Source organism: Pocillopora damicornis, chromosome 4 (assembly GCF_964200805.1).
Source record: "Pocillopora damicornis chromosome 4, jaPocDami1.2, whole genome shotgun sequence".
Lineage (NCBI taxonomy): Eukaryota > Metazoa > Cnidaria > Anthozoa > Scleractinia > Pocilloporidae > Pocillopora > Pocillopora damicornis.
In genome coordinates this window covers 22,535,360-22,556,951 of record NC_142673.1, presented here as the reverse complement: position 1 = coordinate 22,556,951, position 21,592 = coordinate 22,535,360, and the positions used below count along the sequence as shown (strand labels likewise).

Here is a 21,592-nt window from a genome sequence, read left to right as displayed (position 1 = left end):
GAAATTTTGACTTAGAAATAGACCTCTCCGCCTTCATTAATATTCATATATATATTAATTCAAAGTTTATCGTACTTGGAAACGTTTGGTACGTCGCCATGTTGGAATCCAAGCAAATCCGGTGGGATTTGAATGCTGTTGTTATGTAAACAATCTACTTAGTCCTTCTAAATTTACACACCCATCAACCACGTGAGTGGCCTGCACTCTACAGTGGTTGCATCGGCCATGATAAAACGCAGACTGTAGACCATGCGGACTGTGCAGACCGTGCGGACCGTGCACACCGTGCAACTTTTTTGTTTGCTTTTCTTAAAACTGTGATTTACATATAACTAAAGTGTGTACACCGTTTTCTTACTCTTTTGGTAGCATTGGAACTGTTTCCAATTTTTGGACACCACATGAGGAAATTTTACTCTCTCGCGTTGGTAAGACAAAATCGCGGGGTCAAGTTTCTCGAGCTCATGCAGATTAGCCCCACGCGACAAGATGTGATTTGTGTGGACCGTGACGCTGACTTAAAGGTAAGAAATGTGTTGTGTGAACGATGCAAATGATTACCTGGATTTTCACAAGACAGCCCAAAGAACTTTACAGTAAAGAAAGTGCTGCAAGCCAAAATCGAACTTTACTAGGAAGGGTTTTGAATCGGAGTGGAAGACTGATCGATAGTTACCGAGTAAGGAACTTTGGCCATGTCAGTATTGAAGTCGATTGAGTGATAGGTCATGAATGAATTTGTCTGGCTGTAACAGTCGAAATTCTTCAGCGAACAAAGCGCGCTCTGCACGGTCTGCAGTCTGCATCTTAGCATGACTGTGGACGCATGGATGCGCTTGAAAGCTGTTTATACGATTTTAAATGGATTCTGAATTCATTCTTTAGCGGGATTCTGGATTCCAATGCCCAATATTCCGGATTCCACGAGCAAAAATATCCTGGATTCTGGAATCCGGATTAACTTACATGGGGCGAGACTTTGATAGTAACCGCAAGGTATTCTGGTTAGTATAGTTGTGCAAGGATGCAAGAAACTTAAAAAAACATGTCTTCTTTGGTTAGGCAACTTTTTAGGGCACCCCTCATCATACGATGTGGACTATTAAGCCCGATGTCGACGTCAGTCGAAGCTGCAAATACCTCAGCTTCCGGATTTCTTGTCCAGAAACTCGAGAAGAAAGCAGAAGGTGGTATGCTACATGTAACGTGGAATAACAACTCTATGAATCGCTATCCTTTTGCGTACCTCCGCGATAACTGCCAATACTCGGAGTGCACGAATCAGCCTACCAGCGATCATTTGACACTGTGGATAAGTTAGATCTAAAAATTTTACCAGAGAACTACGACGTGAGGTTAGATGGGAAGGAGATAGTCATTGCGTGGCCCGACGGACACGTTAGTGTGTTTGACTCAGACTGGCTGCACTCTCGTCGACTGGTCGACGCGAAGGATGATCCAAGCAGCGTAATGCTCCCTTATCTTAATAAGGAGGGGGTAGAGTTTTGGAATGCTGAAACACTGCAGGGAAAAGTTCCTAAGCTCGATTTTAAGGATCTCATGGAGGATGATGGTGCACTTTTTGATTGGCTCAAAATCTTACACAGTGTAGGAATTGCTTTGGTGGTTAACACCCCTCTGGAGGTGGAACAAGCAGAAAAACTCCGTGATAGGGTTGGATATTTTAAGACAACTCACTATGGGTATGTAAATATTATTATATTTCATTCTTTTCCTGCAGTAGGTTACATGTAACTATGCTGCAATAGGTCTCTAACTAGTTACGTGACCACCTTAACCCAAGCATGAGAAGGCTCTTTCTATCCTGTTTTGGAGGTAGTATGGTATAACATTTAGCATCTTGGACTCATTAAAGCAACCTTTGGGGGAGGAGGGGGGTTCTGGGGATGAGCGGATAACCTGCAATGATCCAGTATCCCATACACTGGGAGTAGCAGAGTCTCAATGTTTCTTGAGATGAATTTGAGAGAAATGTAGAGGTTTGATGAAATGCTGTGTTACTTGAGGATAATATTTCAGTTGATAGTGGTTTGATTGATCCTGCACTGTATGGTTTATGCGATATGCATATGATTGAAAAAAGATAGCCCTATAACTTTTTTGATTCATGTACTGTGACCAATCCTGTTTAGATCACTTGTTTTTGTTGTTAAAAAAATTCATAACTCTTGTAAGCTGTTGGGGAGGGTTAATTCTGTAGAAATCAAGAACCTTTTTTCTTTTTGACTTGCAGGCATTATTTTGATGTGAAAGCAAAATATGAAGCAAATAACTTGGCATATACTTCAAACTTTTTGCCACTGCATACTGACATGCCTTACTATGACTATATACCAGGGGTAAGTGTACTCAGTTTCTTCAGGAAGGTCTGGAGCCTTGGGAACCCTTAGATTATATCTGTTTTAACTACTGGTACATTAATTTCAATCCAAATAGCAAGTCCCTTTATTACTGGCAAGAAATGTGATGTGGTTAGTTTGTGGGTTGTGGCAAGAATTGGCTGTGAGATAAGTTTGAGGGTAGGGAAGTGCAGCCTGATCTGAAAGAGGGGCTTTGGAGATGGGGCAAAGCTAATGATCATTTGTTACTCAATCCTCTTTGCTACTATTGAGATGTTAGATTGCATTTAAGTCCTTTCATCCTGTTTAATGTTTTTCTGGCATTTGGCCTTGGCCCTACCATGTGGAGATCTATGGCCTCAGCTCTTTCTTGACAGCTTTCTGCCATGTTGTTTCTTTTCCCTGAGGGTGTTCATTAAATCTACCAGGATTTTTCCTTTCCTATTTTCCTTTCTTTTCTTTCTGCAACTGTTGGTTAGCTATAGTTAGTTTGCTCTGATCAAGTTTGCAGAAGTGGGAAGTGGGAGGGGAGGTTCTCCTATACATGGGTTGTGCTGAGATATCACTCAGACAAAAACTATACAATGAAATTGTAAAATGATATTGTCTACGTGTCCCATGGGAAGTGACTTTGTTTTTGTCTTTTTGTTTATAATGTGTGGAAGAGGGTTCCCATTTTTGCTGGATTTGTCTGAAAGCTCCAGACCATTACTTTTTTTAGTAGGTCCTCTGGGAGGCACAGTGGCCTCATGGTTAGTGCGCTCGACTCCGGACTGGGTGGTCCGGGTTTGAGCCCTGGCCGGGGTCATTGTGTTGTGTTCTTAGGCAAGTCACTTTACTCTCACAGTGCTTCTCTTCACCCAGGTGTACAAATGGGCACCAGCAAATGTGCTGGGGGTAACCCTGCAATGGACTAACATCCCATCCAGGGGGGAGTAGCAATACTCCTAGCTGCTTCATGCTAAGAAAACCGGAGTTAAGCACCGGCCCCATGGGCCACTTGGGCCCATATAAAGGCTTTACTTACTTTTACTTTTAGGGCCAAAGTGCTGGTTGCTGTTAGGGTCACATGTCCAAGTCATGTGACCTGACCTCCTCAGACCTTTTTCATCTGACACAGGTCTAAAATATTTAATTCAAGGCTATTACACCCCAGCTGTTGTAGATTTAAGGGCAAGAACCCCTCTATTCGAGTCCTAACAGACTCTGCTTTTTCTTTTTTAGCACCTCTGACAGTAATCTTCTCTGTTTTAGGTTCAGATGTTGCACTGCATTGAACAAGCCACTGGTACAGGCGGAGCAAACCAGTTTGTAGATGGCTTCTTCGTTTCACAGGAGCTGCGAAATAAAGATCGCAAAAAGTTCGATATCCTGACAAAGACGCGAATCCAGTTTGTTGACATTGGAAAGGACATGTTTGGAGATTTTTACTACAAATTTGCTCGACACATGATTGAGTAAGTCAGTTATTACTCATGAACATTATTGTGGAGTTAAGTTCAATTGAATGTCCAAAGTAAATCCGGAAGCGTTTTTGATTTTCTCTTCTATTTTTTGTAATTGGTCTACGCAGTTAGAGCCACTTTCTCTCCCAGTCAGATGCAAAAGTGAAACAACTTGTGACTTGTTCCCTCGCGTTTGCTAACGCCTTTCTTATGATACAACCCGGCGGGATCTCAGTTGATTCAGCAAGGACATTTAAGTCGACTATGCAACGGTAGAGTTCATGAAGCGTTTTTCGAGTGAGTATCGCAAAACCAAACCCAAAATAAAACATCCATACTGCATAAAGAGCGGGAAAACGCGGACGACCAAGACGTGATTGGTGTTAGTTTTGCTTCTGTCTGGTTGGGAAAGTGGAGCGAATTTTCTGGACCAATCACAGAGCGAAGTAAAGCATAACTAAAAACAATCTCAGATTACTTTCAACACTCAAATGAAAATTGCCCTATGGCCAAGCGCTTTACCCGACAACATACAAGAACTGATTTTTCTTTCATGTCACCTTTTTGTCTCAGGTTGGACAAGAACGGCCAAATTGTGCGTTTTGCCTTCAGCAACCAAGCGCGAGACTCTGTCGTGCTCAACTCCACCCCTGAGGAGACTGTTCAACTTTACGAAGCTTATCTTACTCTGGGCAAGATGTTAAGAGAACCGGCCAATCAAATAGAGCACAAAATGGTTCCCGGGGATATGATCACCTTCAACAACAGTCGCGTGTTGCATGAGAGATCGGCGTTTACTGTCCAAGGGGGACAAAGTCGGTTCCTTCGCGGCATCTACTTGGATTGGGATATTATGTATTCTCTCATGAGAGTGCTGGCGAGAAAGCTGAACATTCCGCTATCGTACTAAAGCATACTACATCTTCTTGGAGGTAAAACACACATGAATGGCCCTTGAAACATGATCGAGGTGAACAGAAAAAGGAAATAAACTCATTTCGATTATTTACGGGATTTTTAGGTAATAACTCATGTTTCGATATGAAATATTATTAGGAAATATTTCAACATACTTCGCTGAAGTCGACACACTGAATGCATTTGGCTTTTCGTGAATTTCGTACAAGAAATGTTAGTCGGACCGGAAGCTGTTTTTCCGTGTAGAGATGTAAAATTATATTTAGTCCTGGTTTGGTTTGTAATGGGGGTAGAATGCATCGTGTCATATATATAGCGGGATCAGAGGTTGTAAGAACTTATGCTTAGCCAGAACGTATCCGGTTTGATTGGCTTTAGAATGGGGTAGAATGCATTTTGATATAAATATGGCGAGTCAGAGCTGGAAGAAATGGTGCTGAACGAGGAATTTAATTTTAGTCCTGGTTTGATTTGGTTTATAATGGATTGAAGGCACCTGTGATGTGGTTTACAGCCTTCGGCATGTACTAAAATTAAGAATACTGGGACACAGTAAGAGAGGAATACTGGAATACCGGAACATCAGAACACACCGGAACACGCCAGAACATCGGAACACACCCGAACACGCCAGAACACACCAAATGATAGACACCTATTTGTAGCAAAAAAACAGAAACACAACCGGGGATCAAGTAATTGCCGTAGATCACAATTGCAAACGACATAGTTATACAGTCATTTCTTCACTAACAGACACCCTCGTAATCGGGTAGTTTTTTCCATTCCCATTTTTAAATCCGATCTGTATATACTCAGTATTTATTTATTCCCGTAAGTGGACGGTAACTCGCAAGCGGATGCGGACACTAAAAGTGAAAATTGGATTTTTCTTTGTTTACGCTCTCTCGTTAGCGGACACCCATGATAATTGATTCTTGGAAATAAAATTTGTCTTGAATTTGAAAATCAAAAGTCCTTTTCTCTGCTATTTAAACGAATTACTCGCTTAGCTTACGGTCTCTACCTTCCCTGCATACTATACATGAAGTAAAACTGATGGATTTTACATCCTTCCCGCTCTCAGACAGACCTTCAAGCGCGTTCGCGTACTTATTTCGAGCCTGCGTTCACAGACTACCAGTGGTCGCCCTATAACCGTAAGTACGTCATATACGGCGATCTGCAGCGGGTAACCATCGCTCTTGACTCTCGAAGCCATGAGGCAAAGTTTGGAAACTGGCGGTTCTTGGATCCCTCTCTTTATTCCTTTGTTAGGAATTTTTTCGATTTCTAGTGCACAAAATCATGTCGGTGAAGATTTAGACGCGAAAATCGCTTTTGATTTACCGGGACAACAGCCACCAATCTCGTTTGCGCAATCTACAACAGATCATCCAAGCACGGGATATATTGTCTATTGTCCTTGTATGGGTAAGTTTCCACTATCTTTTGTTTTGTCTTTCACATGAAACGTCTAGATTTAGGTGACATGGCTTTATTTTTTTTAAAGTTCCCGTTTATTTTCCCGGATTATAACAATCCTTTAACGTTGTTGTATTTTTCTTTGTACGACTTGTGATGAGATAAATGTATACAAAGGGGGTAAGTTTCTATTGAAACTGTGGTGCTGCGTTCGTGGGAGAGTGATAAAAAGGAAGTTTGGTATAATTAAATGAGTTGATAACGTAAATTGGCCACCGTAAAGAGTTCGCTTGAAACGTCAGCTTTGAAACTCTTAACGGTGGTTAATTTACGTTAACAACTCAGTTGATAATACTTAATTACCTTGGTAATGAGACAAGCTAAGCAGAGTGAAGGAAAGTGTAGATAACGCGGTATCTTCGTCTCGTTTAGACACAGGGAAAGGTAAATATGTGTTTGGCTGTGGACTTCTGAGGTCAGATTAGATTTTCTCCTCCTTTGGAAATATGATGCTAATATCTGTACAGCTCTAAAGGTTTAAACCTGGAGTTAAAATAATTATCAGACAGCATAGTGTAAGAAAATGTGGGTCATGAATAACAGATTTGTTTGCAACACTAGCACTTTCACATAGAAAGTTTTGGTCAAAGACCCATTCTTTACTATCTTAAATACTCTTTGATTTAGCCTCTACCAAAGCACTCTCTGAAAGACCAAAGCTTTTTACATATCTGAAGAGCTTGTTACTCAGAGTCTGTAGTTCTTTTTTCATTTGTTTTGTGAATCACCTAAAGCCTTACATTAACCCTTTGACCCATAAGATTAAACAGCATCTAATTTAATAATAATAATAATTTACCAATTTATATAGCACGTATTACATTAACCCTTTGACCCATAAGATTAAACAGCATCTAATTTAATAATAATAATAATTTACCAATTTATATAGCACGTATTTACATGTGCTGATCAATAGTGCTGTACAATCATATGTTTAAAAGAAAACGAAAATACATTACCGTGAGAACAAAATAAACTAAGTTACAAACTATAAAAAATACTTCTTAAAAAGATAGGTTTTAAGTCGAGATTTAAAACTGTTAAGTGATGTTGCTTGACGAAGCTCTACAGGTAGCTCATTCCAGAGTTTCGGAGCTGCTGCTGAGAATGATCTTGCTCCCAATGTTGTAAGCATCTTTCCCTTGGGATGGTCCAATAAGAGCTTACCAGTAGACCTAAGATTACATAATGAATTCGATTTTATACTAATAAGATCACTAAGATAAGTTGGCGCTAGACCATAAATACATTTGAAAGTCAAAAGTGAAAAATCTTATAGTCAATACGCAAAGAAACTGGCAGCCAGTGCAGCTCATAAAGCGCCGGTGTAATGTGAGAAAACTTTCCAAAGCCAAGAATAAGTCTTGCTGCTGCATTTTGTACACGCTGTAATTTAGCGATCTGCACATTTGGTAAGCCAAACAATAAACCATTACAATAGTCAAGACGGCTGGTTATAAAAGCATGAGCCAAAGTAATTAAAGAATCTCTCGACAGGTATTTCTTAATACGTCTCAAGTTATGTAAATGATAAAATGCCACATTACAAGCCTTGTTTATATGATCATGCTTAAGTTGCTGTCAAACCAGGATCCAAGATTTCTATCACATGGGCTTGGACTGATACGATTATTGCCCACAGTTATGGAACACAAATCTAATTAATCAAGCTGTTGTCGTGTGCCGACTAACAAAAACTCCGTTTTATCATCATTGATCATCAACCGATCTTGAATCATCCATTTCCTCACCGCGTCAATGCACTTTTCCATAGCTTGTATAGCATCAGCTTGAGCAGTTAATTTCTCCTTACAATATCTCCTCTGAATCAGACATTAAGGTCATGAGAATACAAGAAATGAACACCAACTAAACAAGCTCTTGATTGTTAAACAAGTACTTCTCAGCATCTCAGGAAATGTTTAGAGAACAGTATGGAGAATATGTATACTGATGTTAGGGTGTTGAGGAAGAAGGTCTTGATTGTTACAGAAATTCTCCTTGTCAGCACCTTAGGAAATGCATAGAGAACAGTATGGAGAATATGCATACTGATATTAGAATGTAAAGGGTTAAGCTTTAGGGAAATAAACTGGGATAAAAATATAACTGTGAAGATTCTCTGAAAAAGCTGAGTACCTTCTGTTGGGCGTGAATGTAAACTAAGGTTGAGAGAATAAAGTTTGTTACATTGCTGTTTCTACTGAAGTGTAGCTTATTATAAATTTATTGTGATGTTTCTCTATTTTTTTCTTCTTTTCAGGCCGGTTTGGAAATCAAGCTGACCAGTTTCTAGGATCATTAGCATTTGCAAAAGGATTAAATCGCACCCTTGTGTTACCTCCATGGATAGTTTATCCAAGTTATAAAAGAGGTGACTCTGTGAGTTTAATTCTTGATTTACTTGGCTAGTTAAATTATAAGTATTCAATCTCCTAACTCCTTGTAAAATGAAAAATTTATGAATTTCTCTCTCTTGTCAATTCCATTAAGAACCCCTGACGACTGAGTAATCTTAAGGGCAAGTGAAAAGCAATGAGTGAAGATAATTTTTTCAAAGTTTTGGGAAGAAAATGTGGAGTGCTGGTTCTTGAAAAATCACAATAAAATTGTTGAGTGCTTGAGATTTTCCCTCCCTTTCACCTGTCTTTCTGAAAATGTGTGGGCAACCTCCAAAAATTTACCAAAGCAAAAAAAAATTTAACTGTCAAATGAGTTATGAGGGGTTTCTTGAAGATGAATAATGTGTTTTGCAGATACATTTAAAGTAACATATCTTTGATCCTTTTCTTCAAAATGAATTAAGGATTGAATCAATAAAGCACAAGAAATAGTTCTCCTGTTTACCCTTTACATCACTTTATTCAAATAGTACTCCCTGCCCCTTTCCCCACAGGATCGAGTACCATTTGATGACTGGTTTCTTGTTAAGCCACTTGAAGCATACCACAGTGTTATAACAATGGAAAAATTCATGAAAGACATTGCTCCAACAATTTGGCCACCTGGAAAAAGAATAGGTTGGTATTTGATTATAGATGAGTTTTTTTTTTTTAACATTTATTGCAAATCGCGAGGAATATATATTTACAGGGTTCTAAGCTCCAAATTTTTCAAAGGTCAACTATTAACCTCTTAACTCCAAATCTCTGGGTTTTAACTCTACCTTCTAGCTGTAACACATAAAATTTCCTTTTAGACTAGTCAGGTGAACTTGGTTTTAGATCAAGGTAGCAACTTCTACCTGATAAATTCAAATATTTGCTGGATAATATATAGATATCTTAGGGAGAAGTAAGATGTTAATCACCTCTTGGAGTTTGAGGGTTTCAGGGGGTTAAGTGCCCCATAAAGACATTTTATGTAGCAGCACTTGTTTTGTGCTGTGTAAAAAGCAAACAGTGTACTTGTAACGAGAAAATTGATGGTGATGATTCTGTCTCAGGCTTCTGCTACTCATTCCGAGATGGTCAGAAGTGTGAGATGAAGCAGGGAAATCCCTTTGGACCTTTCTGGAATCACTTTCATATTGACTTTGATGATTATCAGGAACATTCTGGCTTGTTGTGGGACACAGAACAAGAATGGGCTAGAGTTGGATGGAACACAAGGTACATGTATCTCACCAAAATTTGTCATTGTACTTTGAAACTTAGTTCATTTCCTTTCCTCTTTTTTTCTGTTTTTAGCAAATACCACTATGATAATTATTAAGCTACATTTTGGAAAATTTCCAAACAATTGCCAAAAAAATAGGACAAAATATATTGCAAAAACTTTTTTTACTAATTGTAACCTGGCAAAGGATACAGTTTAAATCAATACAAATATTTATCCAATATCCTTCACAGTCAGGTGCATAAGAAAGTCAAATGGTTTTAACTACTTTAAGGGCTTAAATTTAATTTCATGGAGTGGTCTTGTTGACAAGAAAATATGCAAGCTGTGAGAAATTGAAGTAAAAACAGGCAAATTACCAAAAATGTGGGAAAATGCTGGCGACTGAGTCATGATTCCTCTTAGTATTGAGTCTGATTGGTTGAGAGGATGGTGAAAGTTTTCTAGACAATGGTAGAACATGGTAAAGCAGACTGATTCTGGAACACTTTCTATACTTAATTAAAAATTGCTTCTTGAGTCATGAAAGGGTCATGATCGTTATTTGGGGGAAGTGTGAAGCAGGGTGTGCCCATTACTCTCCTTTCCAACTGTCCTGTCCAAATAGAAATTCTCCTTTCTACCTGTTAATTTATTTTTGATTCATTTTTTCTATCGTTTTTTCAGATTTCCAGAGTCAGAGTTTCCAGTGCTAGCTCTGATGGGAGCACCAGGAGCTTTCCCTGTACATTCACAAAACAGATGGTTACAAAAGTTTGTCCAGTGGTCGACTAAAGTTGAAAATACAGCCAAGGAGTTTATTTCTACAGTACTGAATAATGAACCTTTTGTTGGTATTCATTTACGAAATGGAATTGACTTTGTGAGTGAGACCAGACAGTAACGGTCCAGTTTAAAAATAAGACTACTTTATGCTATTTACAGGCCTTTTAGAGGAATTTTGTCAGTGTTCTATTGCATCAACGTTATTATCTGAGACTACGCACCAACTACGCACCAACCCTTCCCTTAACAAAACAACAGTCAACTGATAACGAGTTAGGGTTATTGTTAAGTTCGGGGAGGGTAAGTGCACTGTTTCCCAGATAATGACATTAATCCACACTATTTGTAGGCAGTCAAAGGAATTGTACGAGCCTGTAGAGCAAGTAAAATGTCAATTCCGATATCTTTCCATTTATATTATTTATGGAATAGGAATTAATCAACTGTCTAGGTCTGGGCTCATCTTTCAAACTGAAGCGCTAAAAAGATTATTTCGTACACTGTCATCATTTCCCGTATTACTTCTCTACAATGTACCACAATGTACGAACCCAATGAAGCTTTGAAACATTTTACACTTATGATCGTGGACCGTTACCAAAACTTTATCGTGCGAATCTTCTCTTTACTCAATGGAACTCGTTCCTTGTTAGATTATTGTGACCCATTCAGTTATACTCTGTTAGCGACAAGTGATCCCACTTCCGTCCCCCCTGGAAATCATGTAACCCTTCTCAAAATCCTCCGCCCCCTTTCCCCCCCCCTCCCCACCCCACCCTGGCTATAAGTAATGAATGATCCCCTAGTTTCCGTTTTCTACCTTAGTAGCCACCATTATATTTTTGGTTCGTCTAAAATAGTTCTTAAATGTAATAAAATCATCTTTATGTTCAGGAAAGAGCTTGCGAACATGTTAAGGATGGAAGTACCTCCTCCTTCTTTGCCTCGCCTCAGTGTGTTCAACCTGGCTCCAAGGACAAGCTCACGCATCAAATGTGCCTACCACTGAAGAGTGAAATCCTCGAAAAGACCAAAAAGGTGGTGAAGAAAGCTAAGGCAACAAGAGTGTTTGTGGCAACGGACAATGATCCAATGATTAGAGAGCTCACAGAAGCATTGAAGTCTTTAAAGGTAACAACTTGAACATTCTCGACAAAGTCGGGACGAAATATATTGAATCAATGACAGATGAAGTGGCTTAGCAGAGAAGAAGGCTTCCTTTTTAGTTTGCAATGGTTTTTTGTTCATGGCTCTTTTTGATCGGCTTTCTAAAGTCAAGCCATCCTCTAAACCAATCAGATGCAAAGCTAACATCAATAACGGCTCGTTAGTTTCCTACGAATTCCTGTCGTAGTAAGGGGGGGGGGGGGGTGGGCTCACATCATGGCTATGAATCAAGTGAAAGGGAAAGGAATAGAAATAAGCATTGGAAGAATCTTACTATAGGTTATACATTGTCCTTTTACGAGCACGCCTCATTTATTATCATCCCTTCAAGATACCCGCTCCCTTTTGATCTTATGAAGGGGGTGGGAGAGCTCTAAAGATTTTTCGTTTTTGTCTGTGGTAGCCGTTACCAGTAATCAAACTCCTGAACCTGGCTGTTCATCCCAGCTGCTTTTATGTTAAAGTGTTTATCTCTGGGTTCTTCTAGGTTCTTTGCTCTTTAAAACCTGGGTCCATTCGAAATGTTAGCTGTAAACAGGGCTTTTCTTGATAATAATTTTCGAATGTGTTGTTGTGTTTGTCTTTTCAGGTGTCTGTACACAGAAGGGAACCTTCAGATGAAGTTAATGATCCGATACTGGACTTGGCAATTCTTACCATGTCGAATCACTTTATAGGCAATTGTGTGTCAAGCTTCACTTCGTTTGTGACTCGCTATCGTGAAGTCAATAATAAACCAACCTCATTTTGGGCTTTTAAAGATAAATAGCAAAACTAAGAAAAATCGCTTTTTTTTTCGTTTCTGTATGAGGTTGGTTTTGAGATCAAAGAATTTTTACATCTTGACAGTCTTGAAATTACTGCTGCTGCCAGAGTCCTTCTTTTATTAGATTTCTCGATTGTCTATGAATTAACTGCAAATGATGTTGTAAACTAATCTCGATATGCACAGCCTCTCAGTTTTTCGTGGCACATTGTAGTTTCAATTGTAACTTAGTATAGGATATTGAATTTTATAGATAGGAAATATTACAGAAACAAATTTCATTTGAATAAAATTTCCTTTCCAGAAATCGTTTTTTTTTCCCACATTATCAGCCATACTCGAATTTGAATTTGCGCCCGTTTTCGTTCAGTTCCGTCTTACCTCGGACACTTTAAGGACTGTTCATGCTTTTATCCGTTTTGGGCGGTTGCGTCCATTTTCACATGTCTTCGGGGCGATTTGGGACACTTGCGTTCATTTTCGAACGATTTAGTCCGATCTCGTACTCTTACGAACGTCTACGGAGGGTTCCGTCCCTTTTCCGGCACATCCTGCTCGCTTCCGAATGGTCATGGTCCCATTGAAATGACTCCAATCGCTCTGTCGAGGGGTTAACGATCGAAACGTTGGCTTTAGAATCTCTAAACGGGGGAAAGGGTAAAAAACAGGGAAACCGGAAACTCATTTAGAAACTGCTGAAGAAAAAAAAAAAAAAAAAAAAAAGAAAAATCTAACCAACATTGCCCCCACTGCCTGGGGGAAAGGAAAGAGGAGACTTCAAAGAGAAATCCCTGATATAATTTCTATCCATCACACCCATAATCAATTTAAAATGACACTAACTGATTCACGTGGAACCGAACACGGCAGGCTGAAGTATAATAGAATCGAATTATACAGAATTACCTACTCTCTTGCACTCGAAACCCGTCAGTCGCGCAAAGGAGGTCACGTAAGACTTCCGCAAATAAATGATACAAACCACAACGCTTAAAAATAAAACAAACAAGCGAACAAAAGCACACAATATTTTTCAAAGGCAAGTATAATCGCGAAGAGCATCATTTAATATGATGGCCATGACCTGCCTGGACCAGAAACGCAGAACGCCACGCAATCAAGTGTGACATCATGAATTTTATACATTTAGTACATTATTCTACCCTCCCCCACCCCCAAATTACCGTTATTCCATGTGTCTCGTACCCAGATCGTAATTAATTGTTAGCATGTTATCTCTCCTTCGAAAGCGGTCGGGTCTAGAGTAAGCTGAAGTTTTACTTTATGATTTTTTACACAGTTTTACGTCATACAAATATTGCTTTGTACTTTATAGCGATCGAATATGGATCCAATCACACCCACAAATGTGTAGTTGACGTTTCTCCTTACATACCCACCTATCCCTCTATGTTTTTCGTTTTTTTTTATTGTTTTGTTTTGAATTTTTTTTTCAGACTTTGTTTTGATTTGTTTTGGTTTAACATTCATTTCTTCCGTCCTAGTTTTCGCCGTATTAGAAACTCGCCGCCAAATCCCTTATTCAAGTACGCTGCTTTAATAGCTTTAAATTCATCTTCTCGTGATGTGGTATATGGCCGGCCGATGGTGACCTCATCGTTGCGGGAAAAATAATTCGGTTGATTAATGCTGATTAGCACCTGGTTCAAATTGTCGTGTTGTAAAACACGTACGGCTGATACGAAGAGCACGAAAGGATCTAACGTCACCTCCTTAATTATTCATAAGTTTTATACAATAGACTGTTTTTGATCGGAGAGTCGCTTCTAAATATTGATTACCATTTATTTTCCTATAAAATACGTTAGACTGAGCTGGGTTATTTCAAGAAGAAAGGTTAAGTTTAAGTCGCTTATCTCTGGCAAACGTTAAATTCTGCTGACGTCTTTCGTTTCACGTATTCCGTTTTCTAGTAATTTCCGGTCGAATACATCAATATTCATCGAATACCATCTCCCGCCAAAAGGTGCCTCACCCTTAGCAACAGAACAAAACATCACTAAATATAGCATCGATGAACGTCAGGCTTCTGTTTGACGCGTTCTGATTGGTTGCTACTTTACGACACGTTTATTCTAATACATAACCACCCCTGACGTAATGAACGCTGATTGGCCGACTGCATCCGAACGATCTCGATTTCACAATTGTGACGCTCTTCAACGTCTATTCATTCACGAAACTTCAATCGACTATATCGTGTCGAAGTTTCGTCGTTGAAAAATTTAAATTTAACCGGCAAGGTTACTCATCTATTCGATTCATAACAAACTTGTCGAGTGTATCATACTGTTGAGCACTTCTCTACGAACATGGATTGCGAAGCAACAAGAATTCTTCAAGTATCTCTGTCGAAAATAACGGACTCTCGCCGTCGGCGTGGCGGTCCTGTACTACGACGTAATTTATTAGTTTCCCACGTCTTAAACAACGTGTTAACCTCGACAGACTCAGCTTATTGTACGTACAGATCGAAAGTGGAGATAGATATGGACATAGATGCTGTTGAAAACGAGCTTGTGCCTTTTGATAAATCGAAAATGACGCCCAATAACCCAGCTGGACCTGACGCAGGAAATGCGAGACATACAGTGCGTTCCGCGGCAAAATCAAATGAAAAAGTCACGGAAATGGAACAAAGCGTGCCTAGCAAGGACAGGAAGGAAAGCGTAGAGCTTATGAACCTTGAGAAAGCCTTAATAGGCGATAAAGAATGTGAGAAAGTCAGGAAAACCGAACTTAAACGTGTCACTGGTTCGAAACGGCTGCGATCTTCAGCGTATGGTAATGAACCTTGTGACAGCCACGCGGTTGACAACAAACGTTTGAAAACTGAAAGAAATGAACTGCCAAAAACGGAACCGTCTCATCAAGAACCCATGGACATATCAGGACTTGTTAATGTGTTCAGTAGTAGTTTTTCTGGACTATCTAGTATTCCTAGAGCAACCCCTTCGCTCAAGTCAAGTTTGGACTCCTTTCAATATATTTCTCCCCCTGTTCAATCAGTTGGCGGTGTATTCGGCTGGTCGCAGACCATCGTTGAAGCCTTTTAGTTAAGTTTTCATTTCATATTTCCAAATTTTTCCTTGTTTCAACATATTTGCCTTTGTTTATTGCTGCCGTGCAACCACTGGCGACCGTTTGCAGCCATGCTCGCGCAAATGTTTTGGTTATGATGAAGCCAACTCATTTAAAACTTACGTAATAGCTTTTGCGATAACTATCTGTGGTTGACCTTTTCTACTGCATACTTAGTAAAAGCGATGGTAGGTTATATGATCTGATGCGTTATTTTTCAAGTATTTAGAGTTCATAGTCGCTAATTTGTATTCTGACCGTTTTGTAAGAGTTCAGTAAGTTTGCTTGCCTTTTCGCTGGCCCTTTGAAAAGTGTTTTCTAAAAGCTTTGAACATTTTTATAGCATGAACCTAGTTAAATTACTGTGCATCTGCTATATTTTTATTCATCTTTTGAGGGAGAAAATTATGAAATATTTGCTGAATGTGTATAAATTGGTGGAATATGTCTTGGCATGACACTGAGGTTTGATAACGACTGTGTAAATAACAGAGTTCTTTCTATGAAATTCATGTATACGAAAGAGAAATATTATATAAGAGAAATAAATATTTTGAAAGAATTATCTGTTACTGGTCGTTTGTACAAAGAAAGTAGCATTCAACCGTTGGGTACATGTACAGGATATTTGCATCATCATTGTGCTTGTGGAATCAAAGTAAGGATGCTAGATTCTAAAATTAACCCCTCGCTGCAGATCACATGCTTGGAAGGTCAAGTTCGGTATTGTTCAGTTTCTGTTTACATTACGTCATCGCCATATTCGTGACCTTCTACGGAAGTTATGCTAATTGTAAAATGCCTCGGACATTTGCCCTACTGAGTGAGACTAACAGGATTTATTTTAAATAATGATTTTTGGAATTTTTAGGATATTTTCCATTTTACAAACTAGTAGAGTTTTCAGAATATTTCTATATACTGTCCTCTGAAATATCAAGATAGATAGGTGATCATTTCAATCATGCAAACATATGTAACACTGGCTGAAACCAGGAGCCCATTATTAAGTAATGGGCTGCTGAAACCCAGTGTACTTCAATTTTCTTACTTCCCTTTTACGCTTTTTTTGGCACATGGAGCTCTGTGTATTGTTACTGGTATGCATATCTTTCCTTCCTCATCCTTGAATAAATATTTTCCTATTACATATATGTCCTTATATGGATCTCTCACACTTTTTTTCAAATCATTAAGTAGTATACAGATGTAAATCAACACTACCTTAAAAACAAGAAACAGAGCTGCCATCCTAAAGGAAATAAAAACTTATCAAAGTCAAGGATCCAATTTGAAATCAAGGAGCCTGCAATAAAGGGTTTCCCCTAATTCCATCTCTCTGTGTTCCATTTTTTTTTTCTCATGCTTCTCCCCATTACAGGCATGGGATAGGGACATCCTGTAAACCCTTTGAACCCTAGGAAAGATCAGCATTTAATTTCTCCTTACATCAATACTTCTGAATCATTCATTAGGAACATGAGAATAATGGAAATGATTTCTAACCTATGAAGCTTTGATTGTTAAATAAATTCTTCTTGACAGCACTAAAGGAAATGTATGGAGAAGAGTATAGAGAATATGAGGTATAGAGGGTTACAAAACATATTAAGACAACTGAAATTTGTAACAAATCAAAGAAACTAGCTGAATTGTGAACTTGAGAGGAACAATTGAATAATTGCTATTAGTCGCAAATCAATTTTAGATTAGTGTTATGGTCGCAGGAAAAATTCATTTTAAGTTTCCTGTTTGTTCAAATTTTACGGCAGTTACAGCCTCTTGTGTAGATACTGAGAACATCTTTTTCAAACGGTGATTCTGAGAGGATATCATTGTTAACAAAAACATATGTAATTTAATTCTTAATTATTTGTAATTAGATCCAGCCAAGCAGCCTAAACTTCCTTTGACTGAAAACCTACTCCTTGCCAGGGAAGTGGGGGGAGGGGGGAGTAAGGGAGGTACATGGATCGATTTTTTTCTGGGTATATGCAACTGGCTGCCCAGAACCCATACCCCATATTCTTTGCCCAACTATAGACTCTGTCTTAGTCACCTTTGGTAATACAGTAACAAATTTTGAACTGTGAATCTTCCCATTTTTGAATCTCTGCTTACCAGAATTTTCTTTCCCTAAAAATCCCAAAAATGTGTGACCCCAGTCTAAGAACTCTTATAAAAGTGTGACCCCATATTGGTCAATCAAGTGATGAAAAGTGCAACCCCATCCAGCAGCACTTCCCCCTTAGTCTATTACAAGGAAGACCCCCCCCCCCTCAATCCTTGTCTCAGAAGCAAATGGTGCTCTGAATCAGAGTCACCTGTGATCACTCATGACCTTTTCTGTCACTTTTTCTAAAAACTTGGTGGCCATTGACTTTACTATAAACTTTGATAACATTTATTTGCGATCATTTATTACATGATTTCCTTTCTACCTCATGGTATGGTTTCATGCGTTGATCAATTCAAGGCTTCAACATTCCTCCCAGGCAACTCCCAAGGCAATCAAACCTTTGTAGATTGGTTTGTTTAAAATCCCATTCCATGGGGAAAACTTTGTGTTCCAACATCCCACCTAAAGTTTTGTGTAACAGGCAAAATCAGCAACAGTGCATGATGAGCTTTGCCTCGGAAAAAATTTTTTATGCATTTTACCTGGCTGCACATTCAATGTTAAAAATAACCCTCAGGTATACACTACCCAAGAGGGTATAGGAGAGATTAAGAATAACCCTCAGCAGGTATACACTACCCAAGAGGGCATGCAAGAGACTAAAAATAACCCTCAGGTATATACTACCCAAGAGGGTATAGAAGAGATTAAAACTAACCCTCAGGTATTCACTACCCAAGAGGGTATGCAAGAGATTAAAAATAACCCTCAGATATACACTACCTAAGAGGGTATAGAAGAGATTAAAAATAACCCTCAGGTACACACTACCCAAGAGGGTATGCAAGAGATTAAAATAACCCTCAGGTCTACACTACCCAAGAGGGTATAGAAGATATTAAAAATTAATCCTCAGGTATACACTACTCAAGAGGGTATGCAAGAGATTTAAATAACCCTCAGGTATACACTACCCAAGAGGGTATGCAAGAGATTAGAGGTAATCCTCAGGTATACACCACCCAAGATGGCACGAAAAATTGAATTCCCACTTATTTATATCAGGAGACCGCTCTTTGTCTGGACTCTTTCTTTTGACTGAAAGTTGAGGCATCCACCATTAACTTATATAATTATTATCCTTTACTAGTTCTCGAATGTCTTTGTCAAGCTCGGCTATTCTTGACTGACATCATTGCAATTTCCCATGATATTTCGACTGGAGGCGTTTCCCGCCTAAAGTGTACGGTCGAGGGCGGTTTGATTTACCGCATCAACGATAAGATTATATTTTGAGACCTTGCGAATCCATCTGTTGGATTTCTCCCTGTCTAATTAATCCGGCACAGAGACCAATTGAAGATATAACATGCATGTTATTTGGTGACCTGGCGTTGAACGAACAGCCTTTGTTGGCGCGCTAAAGACCTGCTGGCGGGACAGAACGTATTGTGGTCATCACGGAATCGACGAAACAATTCGTTTCTATGAAAAGCTTTCGGCCTGATTTCACATTAACTTTTCGTTAGCACATACCAGGACTTTTTGGGGTCGAGATTGGATCCCGTAACTATAGAAAGCTCAGCCGAACGATCGAAGACTTCAGCCGCCATGATAAGATCGCGCCAAGTGATTTTAATGCCAGATTTCTTGTGTTTTCGTAATTGAAATTCGAGCATAGATGTAGTATTAATAATTAGGTGAACCTTTAACTTATAATCAATAGGTTTAAGTAACCGCACAGACACCTACCGAACGCAAACGTTGATGTAATTCTCTACACTGATGACAGAAATATAGCGCCTCCGTAGAATGCATGCTGCGAATTTTTTTCGGGGCCAAAGCTCCTCATGTTTCACTCATTAAACAACCTTTAAGAAATAAACCTTGCAGACCTTTTCCTCTGAGACATTTCCCTCGCGAAAGTGAACTATTCGCCTAAACACCTCCGTATTTAAAGACATAACACTTATAATCCTTTGGAAAGACATTTCCGGGCAAAGTTAAAATTCTCCTCCTCTTGGGCATGGACGACGGTCAAATGCGCGCGGGTGGCCTGAGGCTTCGAATTGATCGGTTCATTAGCCTTAGTATGAGGTTAAGTTATGGACCTATAATTCACTCTGTCACTCCATTTTGATATTCATGCATTGAACTTGGATTAAACCCCACCGCCACCCTTCCTAGGTTTCGTCCTGTCCCCAGAGTCGTGCTACTGTCTCCCATTTAAATATCTGAGGGGTAGAGACAAATGCGGAAATTTTTATGTGGGCACATAGAGAGATCAATATTAATACTTGTTATATATAGCTGTCGTGTCAGGCTAGAAGCTAAATTTATGAAGGTGGTTTTCCCTTCCTTTCGCTTCATCTTTCAGTTAAAGTACAGCCTTGTAGATCCCCCAAACTAAGAGGAAATGTGCGCGAGATCGAAAAAAAAGGGCTTCAAGGTCTTAAAAGAGACGATGGCCTCAGTCAGAATGATAGATGGTTATTTCATCAGATACATCACTTTATTTGAACAACTAGGAATCGATCAAGCGCAGGAAAAAGGCAGGATGTGGAATGTACACTTTACCAGCTGGAAAATGGGTAGGCTTTGTTCCTCCTATTGCATTTTTTTACAAAACCTGTAGAACAGATAACTAGCAAGGACCTGACCACCATCTTTTCAGGCCCTCGCCATGGAAAATTATGTTGGCTGCAACTAGACGTCATTTTGTTGTTATTGGACTAACTTTGGAAGTTGATGTAGAAAATAAGCAGGAGCATGTTGATGACGTCATTAGGACACGCCTAATGTCACGCGACCCAAACAAAAAGTGAACAATTCTACAAAGGCATATGTAACGTTTTCAGTGGTGTCTTTTTATCTGCCCTTTCTTCCGAGGAAACTCAAGTTTGCATCTTAATCTCTCTCTCTCTCTCTCTCTATTAAAAAAAAAATGCTTTTCAGACAAAATTTTCTAAGGGTAAGTTCTATTTGCTATTTATAAAATTACAACTTCTTTATTTAAATTGAATCTCTGTCTAAGGAGAGGCATTCTACCTAGTTTCATAACTGAACGGAACAGACCCGGAGAACTCGGTATCGATTATTTTGAACCCGCCTTTGAAGTCGGGAAACTCATTTGAATAACAAATAATTTTCCAAACTAATATTCATATAAGCGCTCGGTCTTTCACGTGGAAAAGCGTACGAACTACAAGAAATTTGAGCGTCTTTCCTATAGCTTCTATGGAGTCAAGAAACACTTCATTTCCACCCTACAACCCGGATAATGTCTGTTCTGTCCAAGTCGGCGAGTTTCTGTTATGTTGGACCAAGTGGTTCAGATACCATGTCGAGGATTCATGCTTTCCAATTTGTCATGACATCTCTTCAGGTAAATTACCCTCGGAAAGATACATTTGGATGATAATGCCGTGTTCACCTTTCTCGTTGTGACCTTTGTAAATTTAATTTACCGAATCGAATGTAAGAAGGATGAGCATACTGCTCATAGCACAGTATAGGACAAATCCTCGGTGGCAACCGCCATGACAGTTCTTCTTATTAAGTCTAACAAGGTTAGATGATAGGCTTTTTATAAGAAATTAGCTATCAAGGAATATTCGTCTGCGTTAAATGATTTGACCCAAATTTACAGAATATTTGCAGTTTGAAACTAGCTCTGTCAATAATGAGGAAAACTTCAAATTAAGTAATGAATCAATCTCTTCACTGTCTAATTTCGTGGAGCTCTTTCCGATTGAGGTGGCATCAGTTGCTTTCAGCAATGCTCGTTTGACGAATTAATTCTACCATGAGTACTTTTTGTCTGTGTCACCAGTGTCAATTT

At 39.1% G+C, this 21,592-nt stretch overlaps 3 protein-coding genes across 3 annotated transcripts; all 3 read left to right on the top strand.

Annotated features, from left to right (window-relative positions):
- Positions 1-389: 389 nt before the first annotated feature.
- Positions 390-5,701, top strand: LOC113682405 (gamma-butyrobetaine dioxygenase). Its single transcript, XM_089204521.1, is given in 6 exon segments — positions 390-527; positions 1,066-1,277; positions 1,280-1,706; positions 2,258-2,363; positions 3,618-3,820; positions 4,382-5,701. Coding segments are annotated over 5 exon segments (1,236 nt in total). The 5' UTR covers positions 390-527; positions 1,066-1,114; the 3' UTR covers positions 4,719-5,701.
- A 172-nt stretch (positions 5,702-5,873) lies between these two features.
- LOC113682396 (GDP-fucose protein O-fucosyltransferase 1) lies at positions 5,874-12,837 on the top strand. Its single transcript, XM_027199562.2, has 7 exons — positions 5,874-6,160; positions 8,478-8,596; positions 9,111-9,234; positions 9,660-9,825; positions 10,499-10,694; positions 11,492-11,728; positions 12,354-12,837. The coding sequence occupies exons 1-7, from the start codon at positions 5,947-5,949 to the stop codon at positions 12,531-12,533; spliced, it is 1,236 nt and encodes a 411-aa protein (XP_027055363.2). The 5' UTR covers positions 5,874-5,946; the 3' UTR covers positions 12,534-12,837.
- Positions 12,838-13,534: 697 nt separating this feature from the next.
- Positions 13,535-16,194, top strand: LOC113682395 (uncharacterized). Its single transcript, XM_027199561.2, has one exon. It carries the CDS (start codon positions 14,864-14,866, stop codon positions 15,605-15,607), a length of 744 nt encoding a protein of 247 aa, XP_027055362.2. The 5' UTR covers positions 13,535-14,863; the 3' UTR covers positions 15,608-16,194.
- The last annotated feature ends 5,398 nt before the right edge of the window (positions 16,195-21,592 follow it).